Source organism: Taudactylus pleione, unplaced genomic scaffold (genome assembly GCF_031769625.1).
Source record: "Taudactylus pleione unplaced genomic scaffold, aTauple2 ptg000510l, whole genome shotgun sequence".
In the NCBI taxonomy this organism is placed as follows: Eukaryota; Metazoa; Chordata; class Amphibia; order Anura; family Myobatrachidae; genus Taudactylus; species Taudactylus pleione.
In genome coordinates, this window is record NW_028284912.1 from 31508 (window position 1) to 48943 (window position 17436).

The following is a 17436-nucleotide window of genomic DNA, read 5'->3' on the forward strand; positions in this document are numbered from 1 at the left end:
CAGACCTAAGACCCAAACAACAACAATGTAAGTCTGACCAGCTCCTGCACAACAACGTGAGTTTGATCACCTCCTGCACAACAACATAAGTCTGATCAGCCCCTGCACAACAACATGAGTATGACCAGCCCCTGCACAACAATGTGAGTCTGACCAGCCCTGCACAACAACGTGAGTCTGACCAGACCTGCACAACGTGAGTCTAACCAGCCCCTGCACAACAACGTGAGTCTGACCAGCCCCTGCACAACAACATGAGTCTGACCACCCCTGCACAACAATGTGAGTCTGACCAGCCCTGCACAACAACGTGAGTCTGACCAGACCTGCACAATGTGAGTCTGACCAGCCCCAGCACAACAATGTGAGTCTGACCAGCCCCAGCACAACAATGTGAGTCTGACCAGCCCCAGCACAACAAAGTGAGTCTAACCAGCCCCTGCACAATAACATGAGTCTGACCACCCCCTGCACAACAGCATGAGTATGACCAATACCTGCACAACAACATGAGTCTGACCAGCTCCAGCACAACAACTTGAGTCTGGCAAACCCCTGCACAACATCGTGAGTCTGACAAACCCCTGCACAACAACATGAGTCTGACCAGCTCCAGCACAACAACGTGAGTCTGGCAAACCCCTGCACAACATCGTGAGTCTGACAAACCCCTGCACAACAACGTGAGTCTGACCAGCTCCTGCACAAGAACATGAGTCTGACCAGCTCCTGCACAACAATGTGAGTCTGACCAACACCTGCACAACAACATGAGTCTGACCAACACCTGCAGAACAACGTGAGTCTGACTAGCTCCAGCACAATAATGTGAGTCTGACCAACACCTGCACAACAACATGAGTCTGACCAACACCTGCACAACAACGTGAGTCTGACCAGCTCCAGCACAAAAATGTGAGTCTGACAAACCCCTGCAGATCAACGTGAGTCTGACCAGCTCCAGCACAACATGATTCTGACCACCCCTGCACAACATGATTCTGACCACCCCTGCACAACAAGGTGAGTCTGACCAGTTCCTGCATAACATTGTGAGTCTGACCAGCCCATGCACAATAACATGAGTCTGACCACCCCCTGCACAACATCATGAGTATGACCAATACCTGCACAACAACATGAGTCTGACCAGCTCCAGCACAACAACGTGAGTCTAGCAAACCGCTGCACAACATCGTGAGTCTGACAAACCGCTGCACAACAACATGAGTCTGATCACCCCTGCACAACAATGTGAGTCTGACCAGTCCCAGCATAACATTGTGAGTCTGACCAGCCCATGCACAGAAACGTGAGTCTGACCAGCCCCTGCACAGCAACATGAGACTTACCACCCCCTGCACAACAATGTGAGTCCGACAAGCCCCTGCACAGCAACGTGATTCTGACCACCACTTGCACAACAGCGTGAGTCTGACCAACACCTGCACAATGCGAATCTGACCAGATCCAGCACAACAATGTGAGCCTGACAAAGCCCTTCACAACAACGTGAGTCTGACAAACACCTGCACAACAACATGAGTCTGGCCAGCTCCTGCACAACACCATGAGTCTGATCACCCACTGCACAACAATGTGAGTCTGATCAACACCTGCACAACAATCTGAGTCTTACCAGCTCCAGCACAACAACATGATTCTGACCAACACCTGCACAACAACATGAGTCTGAACAGCTCCAACACAACAACATGAGTCTGACAAACCCCTTCACAACAACGTGAGTCTGACCACTTCCTGCACAACAATGTAAGTCTGACCACCCCTGCAAAACAAGGTGAGTCTGACCAGCCCCTGCACAACATCGTTAGTCTGACCACCCCCTGCACAACAACATGATTCTGACCAGCCCCTGCACAATAACGTGAGTCAGACCACCCCCTGTACAACAGCATGAGTATGACCAATACCTGCACAACAACATGAGTCTGACCAGCTCCAGCACAAAAACGTGAGTCTGCCAAACCCCTGCACAGCATCGTGAGTCTGATAAACCCCTGCACAACAATGTGAGTCTGACCAGCTCCTGCACAACAAGGTGAGTCTGATCAACACCTGCACAACAACATGAGTCTGACCAACACCTGCACAACAATGTGAGTCTGACTATTTCCAGCACGACAACGTTAGTCTGACCAACACCTGCACAACAAAATGAGTCTGACCAACACCTGCAGAACAACGTGAGTCTGACCAGCCCCTGCACAACAACGTGAGTCTGACCAGCCCCTGCACAACAACATGAGTCTGACCACCCCTGCACAACAATGTGAGTCTGACCAGCCCTGCACAACAATGTGAGTCTGACCAGACCTGCACAATGTGAGTCTGACCAGCCCCAGCACAACAATGTGAGTCTGACCAGCCCCAGCACAACAATGTGAGTCTGACCAGCCCCAGCACAACAAAGTGAGTCTAACCAGCCCCTGCACAATAACATGAGTCTGACCACCCCCTGCACAACAGCATGAGTATGACCAATACCTGCACAACAACATGAGTCTGACCAGCTCCAGCACAACAACTTGAGTTTGGCAAACCCCTGCACAACATTGTGAGTATGACAAACCCCTGCACAACAACATGAGTCTGACCAGCTCCAGCACAACAACGTGAGTCTGGCAAACCCCTGCACAACATCGTGAGTCTGACAAACCCCTGCACAACAACGTGAGTCTGACCAGCTTCTGCACAAGAACGTGAGTCTGACCAGCTCCTGCACAACAATGTGAGTCTGACCAACACCTGCACAACAACATGAGTCTGACCAACACCTGCAGAACAACGTGAGTCTGACTAGCTCCAGCACAATAATGTGAGTCTGACCAACACCTGCACAACAACATGAGTCTGACCAACACCTGCACAACAACGTGAGTCTGACCAGCTCCAGCACAAAAATGTGAGTCTGACAAACCCCTGCAGATCAACGTGAGTCTGACCAGCTCCAGCACAACATGATTCTGACCACCCCTGCACAACATGATTCTGACCACCCCTGCACAACAAGGTGAGTCTGACCAGTCCCTGCATAACATTGTGAGTCTGACCAGCCCATGCACAATAACATGAGTCTGACCACCCCCTGCACAACATCATGAGTATGACCAATACCTGCACAACAACATGAGTCTGACCAGCTCCAGCACAACAACGTGAGTCTAGCAAACCGCTGCACAACATCGTGAGTCTGACAAACCGCTGCACAACAACATGAGTCTGACCACCCCTGCACAACAATGTGAGTCTGACCAGTCCCAGCATAACATTGTGAGTCTGACCAGCCCATGCACAGAAACGTGAGTCTGACCAGCCCCTGCACAGCAACATGAGTCTTACCACCCCCTGCACAGCAATGTGAGTCCGACAAGCCCCTGCACAGCAACGTGATTCTTACCACCACTTGCACAACAGCGTGAGTCTGACCAACACCTGCACAATGCGAATCTGACCAGATCCAGCACAACAATGTGAGCCTGACAAAGCCCTTCACAACATCGTGAGTCTGACAAACACCTGCACAACAACATGAGTCTGGCCAGCTCCTGCACAACACCATGAGTCTGATCACCCACTGCACAACAATGTGAGTCTGATCAACACCTGCACAACAATCTCAGTCTTACCAGCTCCAGCACAACAACATGATTCTGACCAACACCTGCACAACAACATGAGTCAGACCAGCTCCAGCACAACAATGTGAGTCTGACCAACACCTGCACAACAACGTGAGTCTGACCATCACCTGCATAACAACATGAGTCTGACCAGCTCCAACACAACAACATGAGTCTGACAAACCCATTCACAACAACGTGAGTCTGACCACTTCCTGCACAACAATGTAAGTCTGACCACCCCTGCAAAACAACGTGAGTCTGACCAGCCCCTGCACAACATCGTTAGTCTGACCACCCCCTGCACAACAACATGATTCTGACCAGCCCCTGCACAATAACATGAGTCAGACCACCCCCTGTACAACAGCATGAGTATGACCAATACCTGCACAACAACATGAGTCTGATCAGCTCCAGCACAACAACGTGAGTCTGCCAAACCCCTGCACAACATCGTGAGTCTGACAAACCTCTGCACAACAACATGAGTCTGACCAGCTCCAGCACAACAACGTGAGTCTGGCAAACCCCTGCACAGCATCGTGAGTCTGATAAACCCCTGCACAACAATGTGAGTCTGACCAGCTCCTGCACAACAAGGTGAGTCTGACCAACACCTGCACAACAACATGAGTCTGACCAACACCTGCACAACAATGTGAGTCTGACTATTTCCAGCACGACAACGTTAGTCTGACCAACACCTGCACAACAAAATGAGTCTGACCAACACCTGCAGAACAACGTGAGTCTGTCTAGCTCCAGCACAACAATGTGAGGCTGACCAACACCTGCACAACAACATGAGTCTGATCAACACCTGCACAACAACATGAGTCTGACAAACACCTGCACAACAGCATGAGTCTGACCAGCTCCAGCACAAAAATGTGAGTCTGACAAACCCCTGCAGATCAACGTGAGTCTGACCAGCTCCAGCACAACAACATGATTCTGACCACCCATGCACAACAATGTGAGTCTGACCAGTCCTTGCATTATATTGTGAGTCTGACCAGCCCATGCACAATAACATGAGTCTGACCACCCCCTGCACAACATCATGAGTATGACCAATACCTGCACAACAACATGAGTCTGACCAGCTCCAGCACAACAACGTGAGTCTGGCAAACCACTGCACAACATTGTGAGTCTGATAAACCCCTGCACAACAACGTGAGTCTGACCAGCTCCTGCACAAGAACGTGAGTCTGACCAGCTCCAGCACAACAACATGATTCTGACCACCCCTGCACAACAATGTGAGTCTGACCAGTCCCAGCATAACATTGTGAGTCTGACCAGCCCATGCACAGAAACGTGAGTCTGACCAGCCCCTGCACAGCAACATGAGTCTTACCACCCCCTGCACAACAATGTGAGTCCGACAAGCCCCTGCACAGCAACGTGATTCTGACCACCACTTGCACAACAGCGTGAGTCTGACCAACACCTGCGCAATGCAAATCTGACCAGATCCAGCACAACAATGTGAGCCTGACAAAGCCCTGCACAATAACGTGAGTCTGACAAACACCTGCACAACAACATGAGTCTGGCCAGCTCCTGCACAACACCATGAGTCTGATCACCCACTGCACAACAACGTGAGTCTGATCAACACCTGCACAACAATGTGAGTCTTACCAGCTCCAACACAACAACATGAGTCTGACAAACCCCTGCACAACAACGTGAGTCTGACCAACTCCTGCACAACAATGTAAGTCTGACCACCCCTGCAAAACAATGTGAGTCTGACCAGCCCCTGCACAACATCATTAGTCTGACCACCGCCTGCACAACAACGTGATTCTGACCAGCCCCTGCACAATAATGTGAGTCAGACCACCCCCTGCACAACAGCATGAGTATGACCAATACCTGCACAACAACATGAGTCTGGCCAGCTCCAGCACAACAACGTGAGTCTGGCAAACCCCTGCACAACATCGTGAGTCTGACAAACCCCTGCACAACAACATGAGTCTTACCATCTCCAGCACAACATCGTGAGTCTGGCAAACCCCTGCACAACATCTTGAGTCTGATAAACCCCTGCACAACAATGTGAATCTGACCAGCTCCTTCACAACTAGGTGAGTCTGACCAACACCTGCACAACAACATGAGTCTGACCAACACCTGCACAACAATGTGAGTCTGACTATCTCCAGCACAACAACGTGAGTCTGACCAACACCTGCACAACAACATGAGTCTGACCAACACCTGCAGAACAACGTAAGTCTGACTAGCTCCTGCACAACAATGTGAGTCTGACCAACACCTGCACAACAACATGAGTCTGATCAACACCTGCACAACAACATGAGTCTGACAAACACCTGCACAACAACATGAGTCTGACCAGCTCCAGCACAAAAACATGAGTCTGACAAACCCCTGCAGATCAACGTGAGTCTGACCAGCTCCAGCACAACAACATGATTCTGACCATCCCTGCACAACAATGTGAGTCTGACCAGTCCCTGCATAATATTGATAGTCTGACCAGCCCATGCACAGAAACGTGAGTCTGACCAGCCCCTGCACAACAATGTGAGTCCGACAAGCCCCTGCACAGCAACATGATTCTGACCACCACTTGCACAACAGCGTGAGTCTGACCAACACCTGCACAATGCGAATCTGACCAGATCCAGCACAACAATGTGAGCCTGACAAAGCCCTGCACAACAACATGAGTCTGGCCAGCTCCTGCACAACACCATGAGTCTGATCACCCACTGCACAACAACGTGAGTCTGATCAACACCTGCACAACAATGTGAGTCTAACCAGCTCCAGCACAACAACATGATTCTGACCAACTCCTGCACAACAACGTGAGTCAGACCAGCTCCAGCACAACAACCTGAGTCTGACAAACCCCTGCACAACAACGTGAGTCTGACCACCTCCAGCACAACACTGTAAGTCTGACCACCCCTGCAAAACAACGTGAGTCTGACCAGCCCCTGCACAACATCGTTAGTCTGACCACTCCCTACACAACAACGTGATTCTGACCAGCCCCTGCACAATAACGTGAGTCTGACCACCCCCTGCACAACAGCATGAGTATGACCAATACCTGCAAAACAACATGAGTCTGACCAGCTCCTGCACAACATCATGAGTCTGACAAACCCCTGCACAACAGCATGAGTCTGACCAGCTCCTGCACAACAACATGAGTCTGACCAGCTCCTGCACAACAACGTGAGTCTGACCAACACCTGCACAACAACATGAGTCTGACCACCCCTGCACAACAATGTGAGTCTGACCAGTCCCTGCATAACATTGTGAGTCTGACCAGACCATGCACAGCAACGTGAGTCTTACCACCCTCTGCACAACAATGTGAGTCTGACAAGCCCCTGCACAACAATGTGATTCTGACCACCACTTGCACAACAGCGTGACTCTGACCAACACCTGCACAACAACATGAGTCTGACCAACACTTGCACAACAACATGAGTCTGACCAACACCTGCAGAACAATGTGAGTCTGACCAGCTCCAGCACAACAACATGAGTCTGACAAACCCCTGCACAACAACGTGACTCTGACCAGCTCCAGCACAACAACATGATTCTGACCACCCCTGCACAACAATGTGAGTCTGACCAGTCCCTGCATAACATTGTGAGTCTGACCAGCCCATGCACAGAAACTTGAGTCTTACCACCCCCTGCACAACAATGTGAGTCTGACAAGCCCCTGCACAACAACATGATTCTGACCACCACTTGCACAACAGTGTGAGTCTGACCAACACCTGCACAATGCGAATCTGACCAGATCCAGCAGAACAATGTGAGCCTGACAAAGCCCTGCACAACAACGTGAGTCTGACAAACACCTGCACAACAACATGAGTCTGGCCAGCTCCTGCACAACACTGTGAGTCTGATCACCCGCTGCACAACAACGTCAGTCTAACCAGCCCCTGTACAACAATGTGAGTCTGACCAGCCCCGGCACAGCAACATGAGTCTGACCAGCCCCTGCACAACAACGTGAGTGTGACCACCATCTGCACAACAAAGTGAGTCTGACCAACAGCTGCACAACATGACCCCCCTGCAAAACAACCAAACCCCCTTACACAACAACATGACCCCCTCCTTTACACCAGTAATGCCCACCTCCTTGACACTACCAATGCCCGCTACTGCACAACCACATCATGCCCCACCCCTTCACGATACCTAATATACCAACATGCCCCAACTGAACACCATATTAGTGTCCATGTTAATTTGTTTAAATTACCTAAATTTCCTGGAGTGCTGTCAGAAGTTGAACCTTGCTGGATCAGCACCGAGCAGCCCTGTGTGCCATCACATAACAATCATATCAGTGGGAAGTCTTCTGATTGGGAAGTACTAAGCTAGTTCCCTTCCCTGACGGTCTATTAACAACTAGAGAGGGCAAACATATGTACCCCAGATGGTGCCCCCAGCTGTCCCTGACGCCTAGAGCATGCGCTCCACCTGCTCCCCCCTGCCTGTGAGTTATGGACTAGATGATCAGCCAGTCTTTTAATGCAAATGTTGCGCAATCTTTAGCTGGCAAGTTTGCAGCTATTCCATCCATAACAGTTTTAATTACTTTACCAATAGACTTTAATAATTCCAGCAGCTAATTAGATGGCAAAATGTTCCTTGAAGCTCCCTGGATAGAGCAGCCTGGGTTTAATTGTAAAAAAAAGTTTGTGTGTTGCTTCCAAATTGCAATTCTTTTAAAAAAAAAGTAACTACTACTTCCAGGCTGCTGATTGAACCATATCATTAATCCTGTTGTTTAAATAACTGAAGAATGAACAGAAGAAAGATAAGCATGCGAGATATAACAAAGAGCCATAGATTTAGGTTTAGCCTCACAAAGAAAGATGATGATATATTTCCTCTAAAGAAGGATCTCAGGTTGTATCGCTCAGAAAAGTAATTACTGACTCACCCGTCAGCGCGCCTGGTGGTTGAGGTTTACATAAAACTCCACGTTACAGTTCATAAATTCAATTAAGCATAGTCTTTTGTTAGGTGGGTAATTAATGGTGACAGTTTCTCCCCTGCGAGTTTTGATAACTCCAACGCAAAGAGAGGTGAGGCCCCCCCAACCAGAACAAAACCTCGAATAACTGGACATTTTTAAAGGAATAATCTTTCTAGTAAAATCCAATGGAAGGAATTGGTTGGGATAGGATGTAGAGACAATCACAGGGAATCAATGCTTTTAAACACTATTAAATTTTTCAATAAATGATTGTAAAAAGAGAAATTTCGATATTTCATGTACATAGGTTCTATTCAAACAATACACTGCTTTCAATTAGGAGCCTCAGGCCCCTTAATGTCCAGAATATTACTCTAATTATAATTAATGTCAAATTCTGTACTTTTAAGGATATAGGGTCCTTAATTGAAAAAAAGTGTTTGTTTGCGACATGTATTATATGGAAAGTAATACAAATATAGAGATTTCTCTGTTTAGAATAATTTAATGAATAATTGACGTGTTTATTGAATGCTGTAATAATGAATAAAGAATGTTATTAGAGATACCATTTTACCTTGGTTTGCTTCTTTAGGGTGCTATGAATGATTTATATGCTCAGTCATGTAATTACCACGGTAACCACAGTCACAGCATACATGATGTAGCAAGCAGAGAGGCTTTAAATCGTCCCTCTGAGCTCAGGGCCTGATTCAGAGAAAGATGAAATGCTGATGTTTACGCAGTTATTGGTGATCTGCGCATGCGTCATTTCATTACCAATGTTGCTCGCAATGAGGATATATTTGTAAAGTGATTGACAGGCAGGGACCATTTGTGGGCAGCGATGGGGTGTGGTAACTCAAAAGCAGACGTGTTGCGACCATTTTCAGAGTATGTTTTCGCATGCAACTGCGATCCCATACACAGTAAAAATGGCTCCGGCATCTCAGGTCTGATGGCCACAGGGTTACTCAGATCTCTGATAATCGACTCATCTTAAACTTGGACACGTGTATATTATTAATAATCGCTCAATGTGCATTGTGTCCAGGTCTGAATCAGGCCCTGTGTTCTGTGATATCCATCCCTTACTCCCTCTCCCCTCGGCCTTCACATTACATACTTACAGCTGTGAATCTACTTTTGTGTAACTGGCAGCAACAATTGCCTTCCCTCCGGAGAGATTTTGAAAAGGAGATGATTTAACCTTTTAAGTGGCAATGCTGCTTTAAACTTGATATAAAAAATAAACAAATAGATGTTGATATCTAATGTGATGATATGAAATCCAGCTGTCATTGAGCGGTATCACAAGGACACAATTTTCAATCTTGGTGTTTTGCGTGAATACTGGGCCTGATTCTGACGATGAACGTACATCTGATTGTTAGGGGTCTCACCCACGCAGAACCCGTTCTCGCTCACAGGCCCACCAAGCGTTTGGGGGCGGAGCAGGAGGCGTGCCTGGTCACGCTCCCGGAAACGAAGGCTTGTCACCCTCATAACATATGCGATTAGTATCAGAAAGGACAGCTCTTGCGATAAGAGCTGCCCTTTGCGAAGCTGTCGACGCCGGGTGAGGGGGTCTCCGTGGGTCTCCTCCACCTCTTAGCCCGGGGAACTTCCTGCTGGTGACCTCTGCAGGTAGTCCCGGGCTCCTCCTCCTCCTCCCAGCACCCGGAAGAAGAATAGGAGGACAAGGAGGCGGAGGACCCAGGAGGAACCCGTAGGAGGCACAGGTGAGTGGGGCCGGCAGTGAGAGGTGCGGGGCGGCGGCGAAGCGTCGGGGAGCGGGATGCGGTAAGAGGCCCATAGGCTTCTATAGGGTAACGCCAGAAAATCCTGCTCGTTACCCTCTGCATCGAAAATCGGGCGGCTGGGGCTTAGTACATATGAAAATGCGGTAAAAACACCCAAAACTGGGTTTTTACCACATTTTTCCTTTAGTACATCCTGGCCTGTGTCATTTATACCCTTGGAGCTAGTTTTCAAAAAGATCTCTAAAAATACAGGTTACGGGCTCTGTGACAAGTTGTGCTAGTATTTAATATTACTCCTACCAGTCATCTTTAGCTGGCGTATGTGCAGCGACTTAAAACCCCAAGAGATTTTGTCTTTGATAATGAAGTGTTCACATATTTTTAGAGGCACTTTATTAATAAGCTTGTCCCATCAGATCAGTGTGTTCCTGAGAGACATTGTGCATTTACCTGAATGACTTTCTCCGAGTACCTTTTCCATGTTCTCTGAGGCACAAAAAAAAAAAATTTGTCCTAAGACCCCGGCGACCTTAGTCAAACAAAGACGGATTTAATTGGTTCCTTCCCTGTTACCTACATAGTATTTTCCTGCTGCACTGAGTATGACAGCACCTGGCTGCTGTGTGTATGGTCACCGACAGATCACTTAGGTGAATCTGACACAGACACAGAGACACTCACAGCCCTCTGCACACTCAGAGGAGAAGGCAGCCAGGACGGAGGAGACTCTGTATTATGCTGGATTTTATCTATCATGCAACTTTTCTCTGAATAAGGTTTTCATTGTGGCAGCTGCCAACCTCACTGACTTCACTATCAACATGCAGGGACTGGAGAAAAGCTACCTGGTGAGCGACAAAGCAACCAAAATGTACTCCCTAACCAGCGACAGGTAATGTATATTTCTATTTCTATTGTTACAGGTGATTAAAAGAATCTGATATATGGTGACAAAGAAAACTGGCTTCTGATTAGATCAATTTCTAATTGCCATATTTAATCTTATATATGTAGATATATTAATAATTCTATATTATTATTATTATTATTATTATTTTTCTTTAATTATATGGCACCATAGGGGGCTCTGCAGCGCCTAATACAAGCAGTGACAGTGCAACCAGTGAAGGTACAAAACATTGATATATATATATATATTTCTGTATTTTATAGAATATATATATATATATATATATATATATATAGTTATAGACATATACACAGTGTGTGTGTATGGACTCGGATCCCCGGCATTTGGAGCAGTTCGGATTCCACAGAATCCGTACCGCTCATCTCTACTATCTATCTATCTATCTATCTATCTATCTATCTATCTATCTATCTATCTATCTATCTATCTCATATCTATCTATATTTATATTAGAGATGTGCAATTCGGTTCTCCAGATCTCCAAATCCACCCAAATTTTGTGAATCCGGACAGATTCGAGTCGCGGTTCTGATCTTCTCATGGTTTGGAATTCAGATTTTAAATCAGAATTTCGGGTTTTGGATTGCAAAAATTACGTGATTTTAGCTGTTTTTATAAACTTTTTTTTTTAACAATTTTTTATTTTTTTTAAACCCAGATCCAAAACCAAAACATGAAGATAAATCTAAATCCAAAACCAAAACACGGGGGTCGGCACCCATATCTGTTATATATAGTGCTGGACTGTTGATATGGTAATCAGTTTCAAATTCAAGTAAATATTTCAGCCAAAAACTAATACATGGTAGAGGACTTATGCATTTTACTTATTTCATCCATTGACTTTTGTTATCAGATGATCGATCCTACGCATGGTATTCATTTTGAATACATTGTTTTATTAAACTGAGCTTAAAAACACAAGTTGTTTTTTACTTTAGAATAGATAGGATCTACACAGACGTCTGGAATTGAGGTAATTGGGCCTGATTCAGTAAGGAAAGCAGCTGCTTATACGCACGCAATCGATCGATTGTTAAGTACTGCGCATGCGTATGCATCGCAGTGCGTGAACTAGCCACAGCGATCGGGACTGCGATCTCAGAGGCCTTGCAGAAGGTATGGGTATGAAATACCGCCGGCCATCAGCGGCAGCCCGACAGGAGCAGAGTGCGATGCAGCGGAAGCCCGACAGCACTGGAAATCCAGATCGTGGATAGGTAAGTATCCACTAACCTAACCTAACCCCCCTAACCCTAACCCTCCTTAGGGGTGCCTAACCCTAACTTCCCCCCCAAGTGCCTAACACTAATCCCCCCTCTAAGTGCCTAACCCTAACCACCCCCTTCCCCGCTACCTAAACCTAAGTCCCCCCCCCGGGGGTGCCTAACCCTAACCCTCCCTCCCCCTAGCCTAACCCTAATCCTCCCGGGGGGGTGCCTAACCCTAAGTCCCCCCCGGGAGCCCTAAACCTAACCCCCCCCCCGCGACTGTCCACTCGTGGCACCCGGCATCACTACGATCGTGATGCCGGGCGCCGGTCTCCTGGCATCGGGGAAATGCGGGCGTCTGCATCTAGACGCCCGGCATTTCACCCATGTCGGGAGAAGACAGTCGGGAAGCCGGCTGCCGGTATATAGGCAGTCGGCTTCCAGATTGCTTCCCTTGCAGAACCATGGCAGAGTGATTGACAGGTAGTTCCGTTTGTGGGTGGTGACGGGGGGATGGTCGGGGAAACGCAGGCGTGCCAGTGTGTTGGGACGGCGTTGCATGGGCATGCATAAATTATTCACTGCAATGTCGTACGCAGCCTGAGGTCTCTTAGCGTGTGCTGAAGTAAGCAATTCCAGAGTGAGGTCTGACCTGCCCTAACTGTGCGTATGGGTCCCATGTTACTCGATGTTACCGATTGTTTAGCTATGGTGTAAAGTATACAGATGTGAGTAAGGGGAAGTGGGCGTCCTTATGTCAGGCTGCGATCGCACTGCGAATGCAAACATTTACATATCACCGCTGATATTAGCTACTGCGTTGCATGTGTATAAGCAGAATAGCGGTCCGTGCTGAATCAGGGCGTAACGTACAAGCGTATAAGCAACTGCGTTCCTTGCTGAATGAGGAACTCAGGCCCATTGTGCATAATTGCTAAAAAAAAAAAAAAGGGGTCTAGTTACTAAGCAGTGTTAGGAGACAGAGTGAAAAGTGATAAGGTGCCAGCCAATCAGCTCCCAACTGTCATTTTTCAAACACGGCCTGTGAGATGGCAGTTGGGAGCTGATTGGCGGGCACCTTATCACTTTTCACTCTGTCTCCTAACTCTGCTTAGTAAATAGACCCCTAAATAAATTGTAAATGTAGTCCACTAATGAACACAGAACTGCCGCCGTGCTGGCTGTTTTGGGGGTAGAGATCTGCCGTACGTAAGGATTGTATATTGCAGGCAGTGTAGCTCTTCTCCAAATCGCCGCCACCTCTGACGTGGTGGAGCCTTCTGTCATACGTGTTAGGGGAGGGAGCATATGTGCATGCTTTAGCTTCATCCCAATTCCTTCTGCTGCCAGGCAAAGCTATAGAGAGGAGGCAAATATTGAGAAAAGTGTGGAAATGCGCCTGTCTTTCTGCCATAGGGCGAGATGTACTAAAGGCGAAAATGTGGTAAAACCCACGAAAATGCCTTTTTCAGGGTTTTTACCGCACTCCCCATATGTACTAAGCAGTGGAATGCAATGCATTCCGGTACTTTGTCCCGATGGGTAACGCCACCTTCTTATTGGGATTCTCCTCCTTGGGAGGGATCCGATCAGATTCCTCTCATCACCCCCCATGGCGCGTAACCTTCTGCACATGCGCCGAAGGATGCCAGAGGGACTCATGGTTGTTAAACCTGGAAGTCTCTCTGTCTGGAGCCATCGCAAATGATAGCTCTTATCGGTAGAGCTGTCCATTGCGATATTCTTGGTACATACCGCGGTAATGAACCACGGTATGTACCCGAAGTCAGGGGGGATGTATCGCATCACATATGCCATGCTTAGTACATCCCGCCCATAGACTCCGGGATCCGGTCTAAAGATCTACAGTAAAAAGGTAGACAGTGTCTGGATAGACACCAGAAGTTAGACACTCAATAGGTTGATAGGGACAAAAGGTCAACACAGGGATCCCTGGCCTGGGCTGACTAGCGGTCAGGACTGATACTGCGGCTGGGGGGCCCGGTGAAAGGGCTCCCTGGCTGTCGCATCAGCCCCCCCCGCTAGAAAGGGTCCAGTGCTGGTTTTAATTATAGGGGGACCCCTACGCATTTTTTTTCCCCTTATAATTAAAACCAGGACTGGCCCTGTAGCCTGGTGCTAGTACCTAAATTACGGTGGAACCTTACTCGTTTTGTTCCCCGTAATTTTAGGTACCAGGACTGGCTGGCAAGTCCGGGGCTGGTTAGCCTTTTGGGGGAGGGACCTCACGTAAATTTTTTGACTAAAATTTAACCCTAAAAATAAAAAAAACAACAGTCTGCACATATTTCACTAATATGTGCAGCCTGCTTGTTCGGGAGACAAATTCGGGCGGTGAAATCGGGTCTACAAAACGGACAGGATCGACCAAATACACCATCAATCAAAACGATCCTGTCAAAACCGGGAGCTTGGTAAAGTCCTGATTTTTTAAGTGAAAAAATCACCCGTTTTTGATCGATCCTAACTGAGTTGAAAAACTGGACAAATCGGGACCAAATCGAATCTTAGTAAATTTACCTCCTGGTGTCTACTGTATCTTGACATTGTCTACCTTTTTTCTGTAGATCTTTCAATCCACACCCGTAGACTCCCAAGGGGGTGATTCTGCATATACAGCTGTATCAAATACATGCATCTGCCGAGAGTGGTATCAACGCAAACTCTGATGGTTGATAAATATCATGTTAGTAACTGTTATAAAGACAGTTTAACAAAGATAGAGATGTGCAGTTCAGTTTGCCTAAAACACGAACACACCCGAACTTAGGGGTTCCGAGTCTAATCAAGTCCTGGCTTGAATCACTTTGGGGTTCTGAGTCTAATCGAGTCCCGGCTTGGATCACTTTTGGGGCTCCGAGAAGAAACTTGTCCCAGCTCGGGTAACCCGAGCCGAAACAAGGGTCTTCTCGGAACCCCAAAAGTGATCGGGTCTGTTGTGATTTCAGAACTCGGATTTAAACATGCATGTAAACAGGTCCAAATGACATGGTTTTAATTTCAACTGCCTTAAAAACGAGTTCACTGTCATAACTCCCCAATGTTAAAAAAAAATGCTGTGGGCATGGCTCAAGGGGTTCCTTACTCTTTCACTGTGGACTAGGAGGCTCCCTGGTGTCAGATACACTTGCTTCTCCTCCTCACCTAGCAGGCCGCAATCAATGCCGGGCTGCCACCTGTCTTCCTGCAGCCTGCAATGGCCAGTGTTTGTACATTGCATGACTATTGGCTGGCCAGTGGCCACACACAGGAACAGGGCAGGCTCTCAGAATTGCGGCCGGATCCTCCTCCCCCACTCACGGCTGGATCCCCACTCGCGGCCGGACCCCCCTTCCCCACTATTGGTGCCGACGCAGGGCAAGCGCGGAGGTAACGCGTTCCTGACCAGGCGGGCGCCCATTAATTACATTTTAAAAATGGCCAATCGGCGGCGGAGGCTAATGGGTGGTCCCGGTGCACCCCCGGACCACCCCTTAGTTTTGCTTATGGTCTTTAGGCCAGATGTCTTTACACCATGTAGCAACAGTATACTGTGCAGAATGGACAGCCCATAATGAGTACAATATAATGTCTATAGCGGTTTACTCTTGACATAAAGTGATCATTTCAGGCATCTGGAGGAGTGACTGTTTACACAGCCTGAACGTGATTGGCCAGTCCCTCACGGATCACCGTCCACTGCTACAGTATTGTATTCAGTACTGTAGTTTCCATCCGTGGAGCAGTCGCCACCCAGCGGTTAAACTGTGTACTGCATGGCGTGTAGTCTTTTGCGGAATACAGTTGTCACGCCACGCCATATTGACATGCCATGGCAGGGAAGCAAGAATGCATCGTTATGAGCAAAGATGTAAGAGGGCACATCTGTATGATATACCATTACGATGTGGATCGAAATGATATATCGTACACCGTATACTGTATGCCCGGTCTGTCGTTCACAATGGCCGTTCATCACATCGTACCATCTGTTATATGGCACAGCAGGTGGGACAATGCAATGGATGACGCAGTTTTGCCACATGCAGCATGTAACGACTAGAGATGAGTGGTTCGGATTCTGTGGAATCCGAACCTCTCCGAACATTGGGGATCCGAGTCCACCCGAACCCTGTTCGGGTGTTCACCGCCTGACTCGGATCCCCGTTCGGGGCCGAACAGCGGCCGCCTGATGTCGGATTCTCACTAGAGAATCCGACATCAGGGCTCCTATTGTGTAGGGCAGAGCGCTGTGATAGCGCTCTGCCCTACACAGACACAAACACACAGCTGCCAGCGGCAGCTGTGTGTTTATTACAGCAGCCAATGAGAGTCACACAGACTTTCATTGGCTGCTGCACGGAGGGAGCCGGCTGGAGCTCACACATGAGCTCCGTCTTCCGGCTCCCTCCTCAGCGTGTGACAGCAGAGCGGACGGCGCGGGAGCGGGGATACAGGTAAGTTTTTATTTTTATTTTTTTTACTTGTGTAAGGGCCGGGGGCGCTACTGGGGGGGGTCTGCTACTGGGGGTGCCTGCTACTGAGGGTGCGGGGGGGCCATACTACTGGTAGGGGCCTGCTACTGGGGGGCTATACTACTGGGGGGTCTGCTACTGGGGGGGCCATACTACTGAGGGGCCTGCTACTGGGGGGCCATACTACTGGGGCGGGGCTACTACTGGGGGGGGCTTGCTACTGGGGGGCCTACTACTGGGGGGGGCCTGCTACTGGGGCAGCCCACTACTGGGGGGCTGCTACTGGGGGGCCTACTACTGGGGGGGGGCTGCTACTGGGGGAGCCATACTACTGGGGGGGCCATACTACTGTGGGGGCCATACTACAGGGGGGGCTACTACTGGGGGAGCCATAC

General features: G+C 48.4%; 1 protein-coding gene across 1 annotated transcript in view; it reads left to right on the plus strand.

Annotated features, from left to right (window-relative positions):
• The first annotated feature begins 11230 nt into the window (after window positions 1-11230).
• The window catches only part of SLC30A8 (solute carrier family 30 member 8), a 72193-nt gene continuing 65987 nt past the window's right edge, over window positions 11231-17436 (plus strand). Inside the window, exon 1 of the mRNA XM_088450184.1 lies at window positions 11231-11316. Coding sequence (XP_088306310.1) covers window positions 11246-11316 — 71 coding nt within the window. The 5' untranslated portion in view covers window positions 11231-11245. The remainder of the gene's footprint in view (window positions 11317-17436) is intronic.